Here is a 12,291-nt window from a genome sequence, read left to right on the forward strand (position 1 = left end):
GACTCTCAACCACTGTGCCACCAGGGAAGCCCCTTAATATCCTGTTATCATCTTTTAGTGTCGGCCTCACCAGGAATGATCAATTATTAGTTGCTCAAAATAACACACCCTTTCCAGGCCACCCAAATGCCACTGGGCTGGGATGTAACCCCTGACAGGGCTGTTTTATTTCATTGCCCTTGAGCCTCAGGTGCGGGCTTTGGGGACCCAGTCTGGCACTAGCCTTCAGTGGGCCCTCTACTCCACCTGCAAAGGAAGAATCACAGGTGCTGTTCAGGCTCTCAGCTGCCTCTTCTGTCAGCAGACATCCCAGGACACGTGTATCCCAAGGTGCCAGGTTCACATCTCTCGATTCACATCTTCCGTGTCTCGGCCCAGTCATTTTTGCCTGCATTGTTCACTTTTCAGTGCTTTTAAGCAGATTTTTAAAATAGCTCATCCAACTTCTCTAATTTTCTACTGAGAATATCAAACCTAGTGTGACATTATAAGAAGTATTAGTTCGTCTCTGTCTATACTGAATTTGAAAGCAATTGTACGTGTGTATAAAGAAATGAAACAAGGACATTAGTTTGAATGAAAGCAGATAGATTTTTCTTGTGAGCATCTTTATACTTGGGTGCTGAAGATTCCAGGAAATTGCACACGACAAGCTGAAAGCCATTAACTGAAGGACAGGAGGCAGAGAGCACATCACTCCTTCCCTCAACAGACACTAGTTCAGCACCCCTGTGCGCGTGGCACTGTGGACAGAGTTTCTGGAGGGAAGACCCTGTGAGCTGGGGGCCCACCCTTCCCCTGTCTTTGACCTTACATGTTTGCTGTGTATTGATGTAGACGTACAGTTTATATTATCTGGACCACTTGGTCGAGGCCCTGCAGAAGGTGTTCCTTCATGAGCTCACCATCCCGGTCCTGCAGTTGGAGGTGCTCATTGCAGCCTCCGTGGTCGACAGCAAGAGCCTCAAGGACCTCTACCACCTCCGGTTGGTACCACCTGCTTTATTTTTGGGGAGCTGGGAGACATTTAAGTGGCTAAGGTGAATATTTCCCAAAGCAATATAAAACCAAATAAGATTTTAAAATATTAATTCTGTAGTTGACGATTTATATAAATAATAAAGTCCCTAAGATTTGTCAAGCCAAATAAATCAGAATACTTAAACATAAAAATAGTATTTTTAGTTTTAAAATTTCTGCCTGGTTCTTAAGAGAATATGATTATTCCAGGGAAATACACACTGAAGTAGAATAAGTAGAAAAAAGGAGCATTTTTGTGTCTCCAGCTTACTCTCAGATAGTTCAGGAAAACATTTGATATATATAAATTTTATATAAAATTTATGTGTAAATAAGTTTTAATTATTTCCTGAACTATATATGAAAGTTTATATATAGTTCAGGAAATAATTTTTATATATACAATTTTTATATTTTTATAAAGTTTTATATAAAATTTTAATAGATCTTTACATATATAAAATTGAGAGAGAGAGAGAGAACCTGGGTGGTGAAGGATGTAGTAATTCTTTGTATTGTTTGTGTAACTTTTCTGGAAACTTGAAATCATTTCACAATACAACTGTTTTACACAAGAATCAAAGCAGAGCTTGTTTGCTTAAAGTTGTAACGGGTCAGAGCCCCACCCACTGCACCTTGTCTTGACCTCGAAAGCTGACCCTGAGACTATAAATGCGTATGGAGTAAAATTCATGAATGAGTGTAGAAATGTGCTCTACCTGAAATTTGATGGAGCCATCTGTTATTTTTCCCTAGTAATCTGGCTTAGCTTTACAAATTATAGAAAATAGCCTCAGATTATCCATTCCTTTACCCATTTACCAACTTATATCAAGTTGGCTGAGCCCAGGGCAGCCCGACTCAGGGCTGATGCTCCTCTCGCCCCCCCAGACTTGCCCTAGTTTGTTCTGATTTGAAGTTGAGGGAAGCAGCCACTTTCCACGAGGAGGTTGTCGGGCACGCCTACATCTGCGACGTGGAGCAGGTGAGGTAAGTCAGCCGAGCTGCGGAGCTCCGCCTGCTGCCGTGCCGCTCAGGCACCGGCCCTGCTCTCGGCCGCGTCTCCTCGGGCCCCAGGCCCCGTCTCCCACCACGGCTGGGCAGCAGGGGCAGTTCATTCCTCACTTGCCCTCCCGTGTGTGGGCGTCTCCCGGGCTGGGGCCGCGTGGCGGAGGGACACAGCACCAGGCGTGTGCAGGGGGCCGGGGGAGCGGGACGGGTGAAGGAGGCGGCGTCCTGAGGGCACACGGGGAAGGAGGGTCCCACAAGAAGCAGGGGCTGGAGGGGCCTCTGCGGGCTGCCTTTCCAGATGGGGTGGAGTTCTGGCCTGGATGCAAGTTTGAGATGCATGTTAAACATCCAGGTCGGGCTGTCAGACAAGTAGCTGGATGCATGAGCCTGGAGTCTGGAAGAGAGAATGGGCTGGGAGTGGAAATTTGGGAGTCATATATGCTGCTAAACCATAGGGATTTAAGAAATCTTTGTAAACACGTGAGTGGATAGCGGCTTCTTGTAGCTATTTTCATTTGCATTTCTTTGATTCCTACTGAAACTAAACATTTTCAGGTGTCTCTGGCCATTGTATTTCTTCTTTGGCATAATGCCCGCTTTACTTATATTAGCTGCAGAAAAGAAATTGCCTTGAAAAAGGAGAAAAATAAGGAACCTCTATTAGAAGAAAGTCTGCCAACACTGAGGGAGCCCCTCACTCCAGTCCAGCAAGCAGAGATGAAGCCCCTCGTAGCAAAGGATAAGGTAGCCTCTCTCTGCAGAAGCACCTTGGTTCCTAGCCCAGCGGGGGCAGTGACAGGCCCCCGCTCCAGCCAGTAAGCTCGGACTTGTCTTAACTGCCTGCTGCCTCCAAATCCTGGTGCGGGGTTTCCTGGGAAATCCAGGGACTGATGGGATGTGTCCCCTCCCTACAGGCCCTGGAAGTCCCCAGGGAAGACGGGACTGCAGGGCCTGAGCTGCAGTTCAGAGAGGCCGGGCTGGGAGTAGCGGGTGCCCCCCCGGGAGAGCTACCGTGCCAACCAGAAGGGGGAAAGGGTGAGGCCCTCGCAGCCAGAGCGGCCAGGAGGTCTGAGCGCCCACCGGCCTGCCCCCGACCCCGTCCGGTGGTGGGCTCGCCTCGTATGGGCTTGCGCGTAAAGGAAATAACCATCCCCACCACCATGCTCCGAGGTCACGAGCACTTGTTACCATGGGAGTGCCACACCTGGGACTCCCTTCTTGGTGGGGGATGGCCGGGGCCCGGAGTGCGCAGAGCCCTCCTGCAGGACAGGCCAGGCGAGCCACCTGCACCTGGGGCTGCTTGGTGGGCCTGGTGGATGAGGAGAGACAGACTTCCCGGGGGACAGCCCGGCCACGGGCACCGGAGTGGGGGCTGGGCTTGGCGGGTGCGGGGCCGGTGGGGAACCTCGCTCGACAGCACGGGCCCTGCACCCACGCAGCACCGGCGGGCCTGCATGTCTTACAGACTTTGAAGATAAACGGAGAGACCGGCAGGGGCCTGGATGGAATGTCCTTCCCGCAGTTGTGGACCCTCAAGGCTGAAGTCCTGCTGGAGATGGACCTGTACCAGCCTGCCCGGCTGCTCCTGTCAGAGGCGTACCTGGCCTTCCAGGTGAGGCCACACCTACCCAGCCCACTGCACCTGTGGGGCCTCTTCCCCCGAGAAGCAGCCCCCCAACTCCGTGTCCCCGCTGAGACCCTTCTCTCTGGGAGGCAGGGAACTGTCTGTGCTGAAGCCTGTTCTAGAGCACCCGTCCAACTCCCATGTGCAGATCCAGCTCTGCCGAGATCTGTCCTTCACGTCCTTTGTCTGTCGGCTCCTCTGGTTTCTCAAGCTCCTTCATCAGAGTGTGTTAGAGCCTCTTTCTCCTCCTGGGCTGGGGGGCCCCTTCTGTTTCTGAGCCGGCCTCTCGATGTGCGTGTGGACAGGCGCCCCTGGCGAGGCCGAGGGCTTCGGTTTTGTTGTAAGAGGCAGATAGATGGGGCCCCAGGGCCCCAACCCATTTGGCTGTTTTGTTGCTGCTCCTCGGTGTGGGCCCTGCAGGTGTCTGTGGCATCTCCGGGGTCTCACTGGAAGCCTGGGGTTCACCGGCCCCCTCAGAAAGGCTTGACTCCAGCCTGGATGCTCAGATCTCAGCTCAGCCCCTCAGGACCCCGCTACTGTCTGCTGGGTTTCTTGAGCCTGCTCTGCCCCTGAGCACAGGTCTTTGGACCCTCCCCCAGGCCCCGCCCCCTCCAGTGCCAACTTCTGGAAGCCCCAGGCTCCTGCCTCCTCCCCCAGCTCAGCTGTGGCTTTCTTCCTGGGCTCTGTCCCCCGTGAGGACGGACGCCCTCGGGAAAAACCCAGGACAGAGCGGAGCCACCCGTGTGTGCGTCCCTCCCTCCCCAGAGGTAGTAGCTCGGGTGCAGCGTCAGCGGCTCCCAGGGCCTCAGACGGGTGCTTCTGTCTCCAGGTGGGTTCAGAATTGTTCCCTGGGAGGGTGGGGCAAAGCTACAGAACCAGACAGGCTGGCACTTCCTTTGTAGAAGAACTCCAGAAAGAGAAGCATCCCTAATAAAGGTACAAAAACTTCACAGCCTTGGGAGGTTCAGCTCTCTGTCTTCGGCAGGGGGACAGGTGTGCGCAGACTAGACTCCAGAGGGAGCGTGGCCTGGGAAGGGACAGAGGAGGCCGTGCGGCTGCTCAAGGGAAGCGGCCAGGGTGGGCCCTGGGGGGATGCAGAGGAGCACAGGCACGGAGGGGCTCCCAGGGGCCAGGGATCTGGACCAGAGGGTGGACAGGTGGCTGAAGGAGGTGGGGGGCTGTGAGCCAACACCCACATGCCACAGGCGCCGCAGTCCCGTCTCCTGGCCTGTGGCCGTGCATCCGTGACCCTCCCTGTCAGCCTCCCCCAGACCCACGAAAGAGTCATCCACACGCTGCCCTCACCTCCACCTGGCCGCCACCTGACCCTCCTGCTGCCAGGAGCGGGCTTTCCAGGGCTGTCAGTGCTTTCCAGAGTCAGGGGAATAGGTTTTAACACATACACAGGCATCAAGCCCAGCCCCTGCGCCCTCACACTGCAGGCATGTCGCCAGACAAGAGCTCAGACGGTGTGTGCAGAGGCCTGGTGCCACGGCTGCCGTCTCTCAGTCTCTGTCTCTCTCTGTCTCAGTTTCTCTGTCTCTCTGCCTCTCTGTCTCTCTATCTCTTTATCTCTGTCTCTCTCTCGCTCACTCTCCCCCCGCCACTCCCCGTCCTGTCTCAACACGCACCTCTTTTTTAGGAGCTCGACGATCCTTGTGCAGAATCGAAATGCCTGCACCTGTTGGCACGGTTGGCAAACAAGGAAAAGAAGTACGGGCAAGCTAGGAAGATGGCCGAGAGGGCCCAGCACCTGGGGGGCAGTGAGCAGTTCTGGTACGATTCCACCCTGACCCTGGCGGACACACTCCTGTCCACCGAGAACGAGAGGAGAGAGGCAGTGGTGAGGGGCCGGCCACGTGCCCACCCAGCGGTGCAGCCTGCGGGGGGTGGGGGGGGAGGGGGCGGGACAGCGGGGGCCGCCGTGACCCTGCTGGGCCTGCCTCAGGTCTGCCAGCTGTTCCAGGAGCTCATAGATACCTTCAACGTTCTTAAGAAGGAGAGACCGAACCGAATGCCCATACTGGAATTCATGACCACAGACCTAGAAGCCAGGTAATTTTTTGTAAGAAAAAATGTTAATCAACATGAAAATAGTGGTTTACTTTTTTCCATCTATTAATTTTTAAGCCTACGAAGTTCAGAGGCTCACAGGACAGGGCCCTGTGCCCACAGCCTCCGCCCGCATCCCTTCCTGGCAGCAAGCATTTCTCTCAGGATGGGGCGAGTGGCCTTGTTTGTCCCGTGGATTCTCAGCTCCCCCGGAAGTGGCTCCATCTCTGGGCAGCCTCTAAGGCTGGGGCAGGCCCGGCCTCTCCTCTCCCCACGTTGCCAGGTGGTCAGACGTCCTCCTGGGGTCTGTTGGTCTGTCTGCTCCTCTGCTCGCCAGTTTTCTGGGCCGCGTGTCAGGTCCACAGAGACAGCACCAGGGTCTCTGCAGCTGCCTGGGAGGCGGGAGGCCGCAGGAGAGAGACCCCAAGTAGGATCGCTAGCTTTCAGATCAGCAGCTTATCTTCGAGCCATCCTCCTGGTCGTTTATCTTCTCGCAGAAAGTGGTTTCCTCGCGGTTTCAGCACGGACGTTCATGGGTGCCTTTCTCGTAACTGTGCAAAGCCTCGAGGTCTGTCTCCTAAGTTGGATTTGCAGATTCCAACTGAATCCACCTTCTCAGAGCAGCTTCTGCTTTACTGACCAAAGAATTGTGGATTTTGCCTGATTTTGGTTTTCTGTATTCTCTCTTGGTCTTTGCTGAGTTCTTCCTGTGCTGGGAGAGGGCTTGTTCTGTCATGGCTGTTCTGTCTCCCCCTCTGGGATGGGTTCCTTGGCCCCTGTGCTCTGTCTCTCCCCCTAGCAGAGGCACCTCTGACGCCCCCTGCAGCAGCCTGCAGGTGTGACCTATGAACGGATTCCATTTCCAGTGGGTTTTCTTTTCTGCCCCTGAGTGTTTTAAGAGAGGGGCGGGGTGGGGAGTTGTTACTTTCTAATTTTATGGCATTGTGACCAAAGAACGTGCGTGTCTTGTAGGATTTCTGGTGTCAAGAAACGCTGGGGAAAGTGTTTCTCCCTGTGCCCAGATGGAAGCTAGAGGTGGGCGGTGGCCTTGACCACGAGTCTCAGGGAAGCGCCTCCCCGCCCCGCCCCCCCCCCAGGTGTGTGAGCCTCCAGATCAAAGCCGCCCAGGAGCCGGAGGACTCTGAGCCCTTCCAGAACTCGCTTCTGCTGATGGAAATGGATGATCGCTTGCTGGAAATTGAGGAGAAGTTTACCAACATTGGCCACAATGAGAAGTGTGTGGACATCAAGCTGGAGCGCGCCAAGATGAAGAGGTGGGTGGGCCCACGCCCCCCTCCCGGCCTTCCGCTGCGCTTCCCTGCTTCCCCCACGCGCCCAGCTTTCCTCCCGGGCCACCCCTGCCCAGCTGCCAGCAGGGCCTCCCCACGGCTTGGCTTGGCTTGGCCGTGGGGTTCCACGACCCTCCCCCAGAGACACGTACTGGGGTCCGCAGCCTCTGGGGGGCGTCCACCCACGTCATCCCGGCCCAGCCCTGGCCCCAGGCGTGTGCGTCTTCCCACGACCATACGGGTGCGGACACGCGTGTGCACACGCGGCCACACGCACGTCACCTCGGGAGGCCCGGGCGCTGCCCCCACTCCAGCGGGCCGGCAACCCTTCCACGTGACCCTCCCCTGTCCCCGCACCCCGCCCAAGGCCCCCCCACGGTCAGGGCCACGCAAGCGTCCAAGACACAACAAGCAAACCAAGGGCAGGGTATTACAAACAGCCTTTATGCGGGAAAAGAAACCTGACACCTGTGAAACCCAACCTAACACAGTATTATCATAGAAGCAGTATATGTAGAACTTTAAAAAATGCAAAAAAACACAGACAGGAAAATTAGGTGTTTAAACCAGCACAGCTAATATTGTGGCATTGCTTCACCTGATGTATCAGCACAGCTTAGTTATGAACATAGTGTCACACTGTGCTGACTGCATCGCTCCAGATCGCTCCTTTTTTTTTTTTTTCCTCTGAGATATATTGAGAATATCTTTCCAGGTGAAACATCTACTTATAAAATTTAAAGTACTAATAAAATATACATCATAATTACAAGAAAATTACACGCTACACATTTTGTTAGTACTGACGACGTAATGCTTTGACATTTTTGTTCTAAATTCCACTCTTCCGTCCAATAAAGGTTATCTGCCCAAAATGAGAAAGATGCAGAACAGAAAACTGCATGTTACTTGGAGGCATACGACCTGGTCCAGAGAGCTGCTGCTGAAGAGGAAGAGCTATTTCACCGTATTCAGGGCTTACTGTCCCTTCAGGGTGTAAGTGTGTTATGTGATTTTTACCTCAATTTTTAAAAACCTAGAATGCTATGGAGGAAATGCCCAAATGTTTGGAAAGTAAGTAGCATACATCAAAATAGCTATGGGCCAGAGAAGAAATCAAAAGGGAAATTATTTGGAACTGTAATGCTGCAGGGGGCGCATATCAAAATGTTTAAGATATCTCTAATGCAATACTTAGGGGAAACTTTGTGGCACTAAACACCTGTATGAGAAGAGAAAAAGATCCCAAATCAATGATCTCACCACCCTCTGCAATGTGAAAGGAGAAAAAGAGCAAATCAAACTCAAAATAAGTAGAAGAAAGGAAATTGAAGATCACAGTACAAATCAATGAAATAGAAAACACAAAAATTAAAAAGAAAATCAATAAAGCCAAAAGCTGTCTCTTTAAGAAGATCTGTAAAGTGATAAACTTGTAGCCAGACTGATCAAAAAAAAGAGAGAGAGAGAAAGAGAGAGAGAGAGAGAGGACGTAAATAAGCAATACCAGAAATAAGAGCTGTGACATCACCACAGACTCTACACACATGAAAAAGATAATAAGGGCATATCAGGAGCAACTCTAGCCCAAATATTTGACAGTTAGATGAAATGGATGGAAAATGGCTTGGAAGACACAGGCTACCAACCCTCACTCAAAAAGAAACAGAAACTGAATAGCCCTCTGTCTACTAAATAAACTGAATTTGTAGTTCAAAGATTTTCCACAAAGAAAATGTCAGACTCATATGGCTTTACTGGTGAATCCCACCAAACATTTAAGGAAAATTAATACCAATTCTGCACAAACTCTTTGAGAAAATTGAAAAGGAGGGAATACATCCCAACTCTTCTATGAGGATGATACCAAAACAAGGTAAAGATATTAAAAAAAAAAAAAAAAAACAACCTACAGGCCATTATTTTCATGAATATAGATGGAAAAATTTTAAACAGAATTTAGAAAATTAAGTCCAACAACGTATAAAAAGGATTATATTCCAAGTTGAGGTTATCCCAGGACTTGTTTAACATTCAAAAATCAATCAGTTTGGTTCACCATATATTTTTTTAGAATTTTCTTTTTTTTTTTTAATTAATTTATTTTTGCTGCGTTGGATCTTTGTTTCTGTGCGAGGGCTTTCTCTAGTTGCAGCGAGTGGGGGCCACTCTGCATCGTGGTGTGCAGGCCTCTCACTGTTGCGGCCTCTCTTGTTGCAGAGCACAAGCTCCAGACGTGCAAGCTCAGTAGTTGTGGCTCACGGGCTCAGTAGTTGTGGTGCATGGGCCTAGTTGCTCCACGGCATGTGGGATCTTCCCAGACCGGGGCCCGAACCCATGTCCCCTGTGTTGGCAGGCAGACTGTCAACCACTGCGCCACTAGGGAAGCCCTCACCATATATTTTTAAAAATTAAAAATAAATGATCATCTTAATAGATGCAGGAAAAGCATTTGGCAAGATCCAACATCCATTTCTGATTAAAAAAAAAAAACTCTTAGCAAACTATTAATAGAAGGGATCTTCCTCAATCTGATAAAGGGCATCTATGAAAAGAACTAGAGCTCACATGTTGAAAGATTGAATGCTTTCCCCTTAGGTGAGGAATAAGACAGCAATGCGTCCTGCACCACTTTGATGCAGAATTTTATTAGAGTTCTAGCCAATTCAACAAAGCAAGAAAAAGAAATTAAAGGCGTCCAGACTGGAAAGGAAGAAGTAAAACTGTCTTTGTTCACAGCTAACATGGCCGTCTGTATAGAAAATCCTGTGTAATCTACAAAATAAGAAAGCTGTTAGTACTAAGGAATGAGCTTAGTAAGGTTGCAGGATACAAGCACAATATACAAATATTAATTGTATATTTCCATATACTAGGAATGATCAGTTGGATATTAAAAATTTTAAAACAACACCATTTATGACAGCATAAATATGAAATTTGACAAAAAAGTGAAAACTCGTACCCCAAGAACTACAAAACATTGCTGAGAAAAATTAAACAATACCTAGATAAATGAAAAGATATATCAAGTGCATGGCAGAAAACTTGGAGTTATTAAGATGTCAGTTCCCCCCTAAATTATCTGCAATCCTGATCAGGATACTGCAGGGTTTGTTTGTTTTTTAGAAATTGACAAAGTGATTTTTAAATTTATATGGAATTTCAAAAGACCTAACATAGCCAACACAACTTCCAAAAAGAAGAACAAAGTCGGAGACTGACACCACCTGATTTTGACTCACTATAAAAGCTACAGGAACTGAGACAGTGTGGTTTTAGGGTTAAAAATACACAGACATCAGTGGAACGTAAGATACACGCACAGAGACAGAAAACTGACTTTCAGCAAAGGTGCAGAGAGTTCAGTGAACAAAGTCCATCTTTAGAACAGTGGTGCTGGAGTAACAGGACATCCGCATCCAAAAAATAAACTTCAATTCTTACCTCACACCATATGTAAAAATTAACTCAAAAATGGATCACAGGCCTAAATGTAAGAGCTAAAACTATCAAACTTCTAGAAGAAAACAGGAAAATACCTTTGCAGCCTTAGGTTTAGCAAAGATTTCTTATGTGTGACATCAAAAGCATGATCCATCAAACAATAAATTTATAAATTGGACTCTGCTCTTCAAAAGACACTATTAAGAGAATGAATAGACAAGTCAATGACTGGGAGAAAATGTTTGCAAATCATTTATCTGACAAATGTCTTGTCTCCAGAGTATACAAAGGACTTTCAAAACTTAGTAAGACATAAACAACCCAATAAAAACAGACCAAACATTTGAACAGACATTTCTCCAAAGAAAATACGTGGATGGTAGATAATCAGGTTGAAAAGATGGCCAATGATATTAGTGAGTCAGGGAAACGCCGATTATAACCACAGTGAAAAACCGCTGCACACCTGTTAACATGGTTACAACTTGAAGGACCGACCGCACTGAATATTTGAACAACCTGAGGAACTGGGACTCTCCTGCGCTGCCCGTGGGGACACAACGTGTGCAGCCACCTTGGGAGGTGGTTTGGCAGCTTCCTGAAGAGTTAAGCACAGGCCCGCCGTATGCCCCAGCCATCCCGCTCCTAGCTGTTTACGCAAGAGACGTGAAAGCACGTGTTCACACACACGTGTGCATGAATGCTCACAGCAGTGGTATCTGTAACAGCCCCAGACTGCGAGTGGGTGAACACACTGGCGCATCGACACGACAGAACACTGCTCGGCTGTACGAAGGGATTAACATACAGGCAACAACGTGGATGGACCCTAACGTAACCACGCTGAGTGAAGCACGCCAGGCAGAGTACATGCTATACGATTCCATTCATGTAAAATCCGAGAAAGTGCAAGCTAACTTGTAGACTCAGAAAGTAGCCACATGTTTGCCTAAGAAGGAGGAGGTTGGGGGGGGGCAGGGGGGTTGGGGGCGAGGGTGCAGCCATCATCTTCGTGGGTATCAGTACGTCAGAACGCGCGCGCCCGTCGGGGCTGACTGGGTGGAGGCTGAGCCTTGGTGGGAGCGCCCGTGCCGTGACTGCCCGCGCGCGCGTCTCAGTTGCAGCACGTCAGCACCCCTCTGGTGAGGAGGCTGGCGCACCTCAAGCTCAGCCTCGTGGAGGTGTGTCTGGACATGCTCCAGCTCATGTGGGAGGAGACCCTGGAGCGGCAGCTGGAGCAGCGCTCCGTGGACAAGCTGCTGGCCGACTACCTGCAGAGCCCCAGTGACTACACTTCTGTCAGCCTGGTAACCGTCAACAGACGCTCACCGGTCCCACGGGGCCCCCACCCACGGGGGCTGTCATGCTGCAGTGGGGCCTCCACCTCCGTGTGCCTGAAGTGCAGACCAGCCAGTGGGAGTCCAGGAGGCCAGGTTTCACAGGCCTCCCCCTGAGGTCTCTGAACCCTCAGAGTGGGTTCCCTGCCCCCACAGCTCCCGGCAGGTCCCAGCAGTCCCGTCTAACTGGCTAATGAAAGCAGGGTCGTACTTAGGGGGAGACCCCCTGTGCACAGACGGCTTCCCTTCCCAAGGCGCGAGTTTGCTCTGACGGTCATGTCGTCACAGTAAGGAGTCCATAAAGGTCAGCTGCAGTCTGTTAAGAAAATAAGTTACATTTGCAAAATATTTGTTTTAGGGAAACATGTCCTGGCATTTTAGACGTTGTCTTAGATTTCATGAAGTATGAATCAAGTTAATTTGATGTAACTCTAAACGGATCAAATTCGTCCTGAAATGGAGCTGCATACAAACTCATGTCCTTGTCAGTCAGCCCCAAATTAAGGTTCCA

At 50.2% G+C, this 12,291-nt stretch overlaps 1 protein-coding gene across 1 annotated transcript in view; it reads left to right on the forward strand.

Moving 5' to 3' along the window:
* Positions 1 to 12,291, forward strand: part of CFAP46 (cilia and flagella associated protein 46) — a 92,503-nt gene that overhangs the window by 57,922 nt on the left and 22,290 nt on the right. Inside the window, 9 exon segments of the mRNA XM_065894741.1 lie at positions 838 to 986; positions 1,912 to 2,010; positions 2,643 to 2,775; positions 3,497 to 3,643; positions 5,298 to 5,498; positions 5,604 to 5,710; positions 6,805 to 6,981; positions 7,857 to 7,992; positions 11,562 to 11,750. Coding sequence (XP_065750813.1) covers positions 838 to 986; positions 1,912 to 2,010; positions 2,643 to 2,775; positions 3,497 to 3,643; positions 5,298 to 5,498; positions 5,604 to 5,710; positions 6,805 to 6,981; positions 7,857 to 7,992; positions 11,562 to 11,750 — 1,338 coding nt within the window.

This window comes from Phocoena phocoena, chromosome 16 (genome assembly GCF_963924675.1).
Source record: "Phocoena phocoena chromosome 16, mPhoPho1.1, whole genome shotgun sequence".
Classification (NCBI taxonomy): Eukaryota; Metazoa; Chordata; class Mammalia; order Artiodactyla; family Phocoenidae; genus Phocoena; species Phocoena phocoena.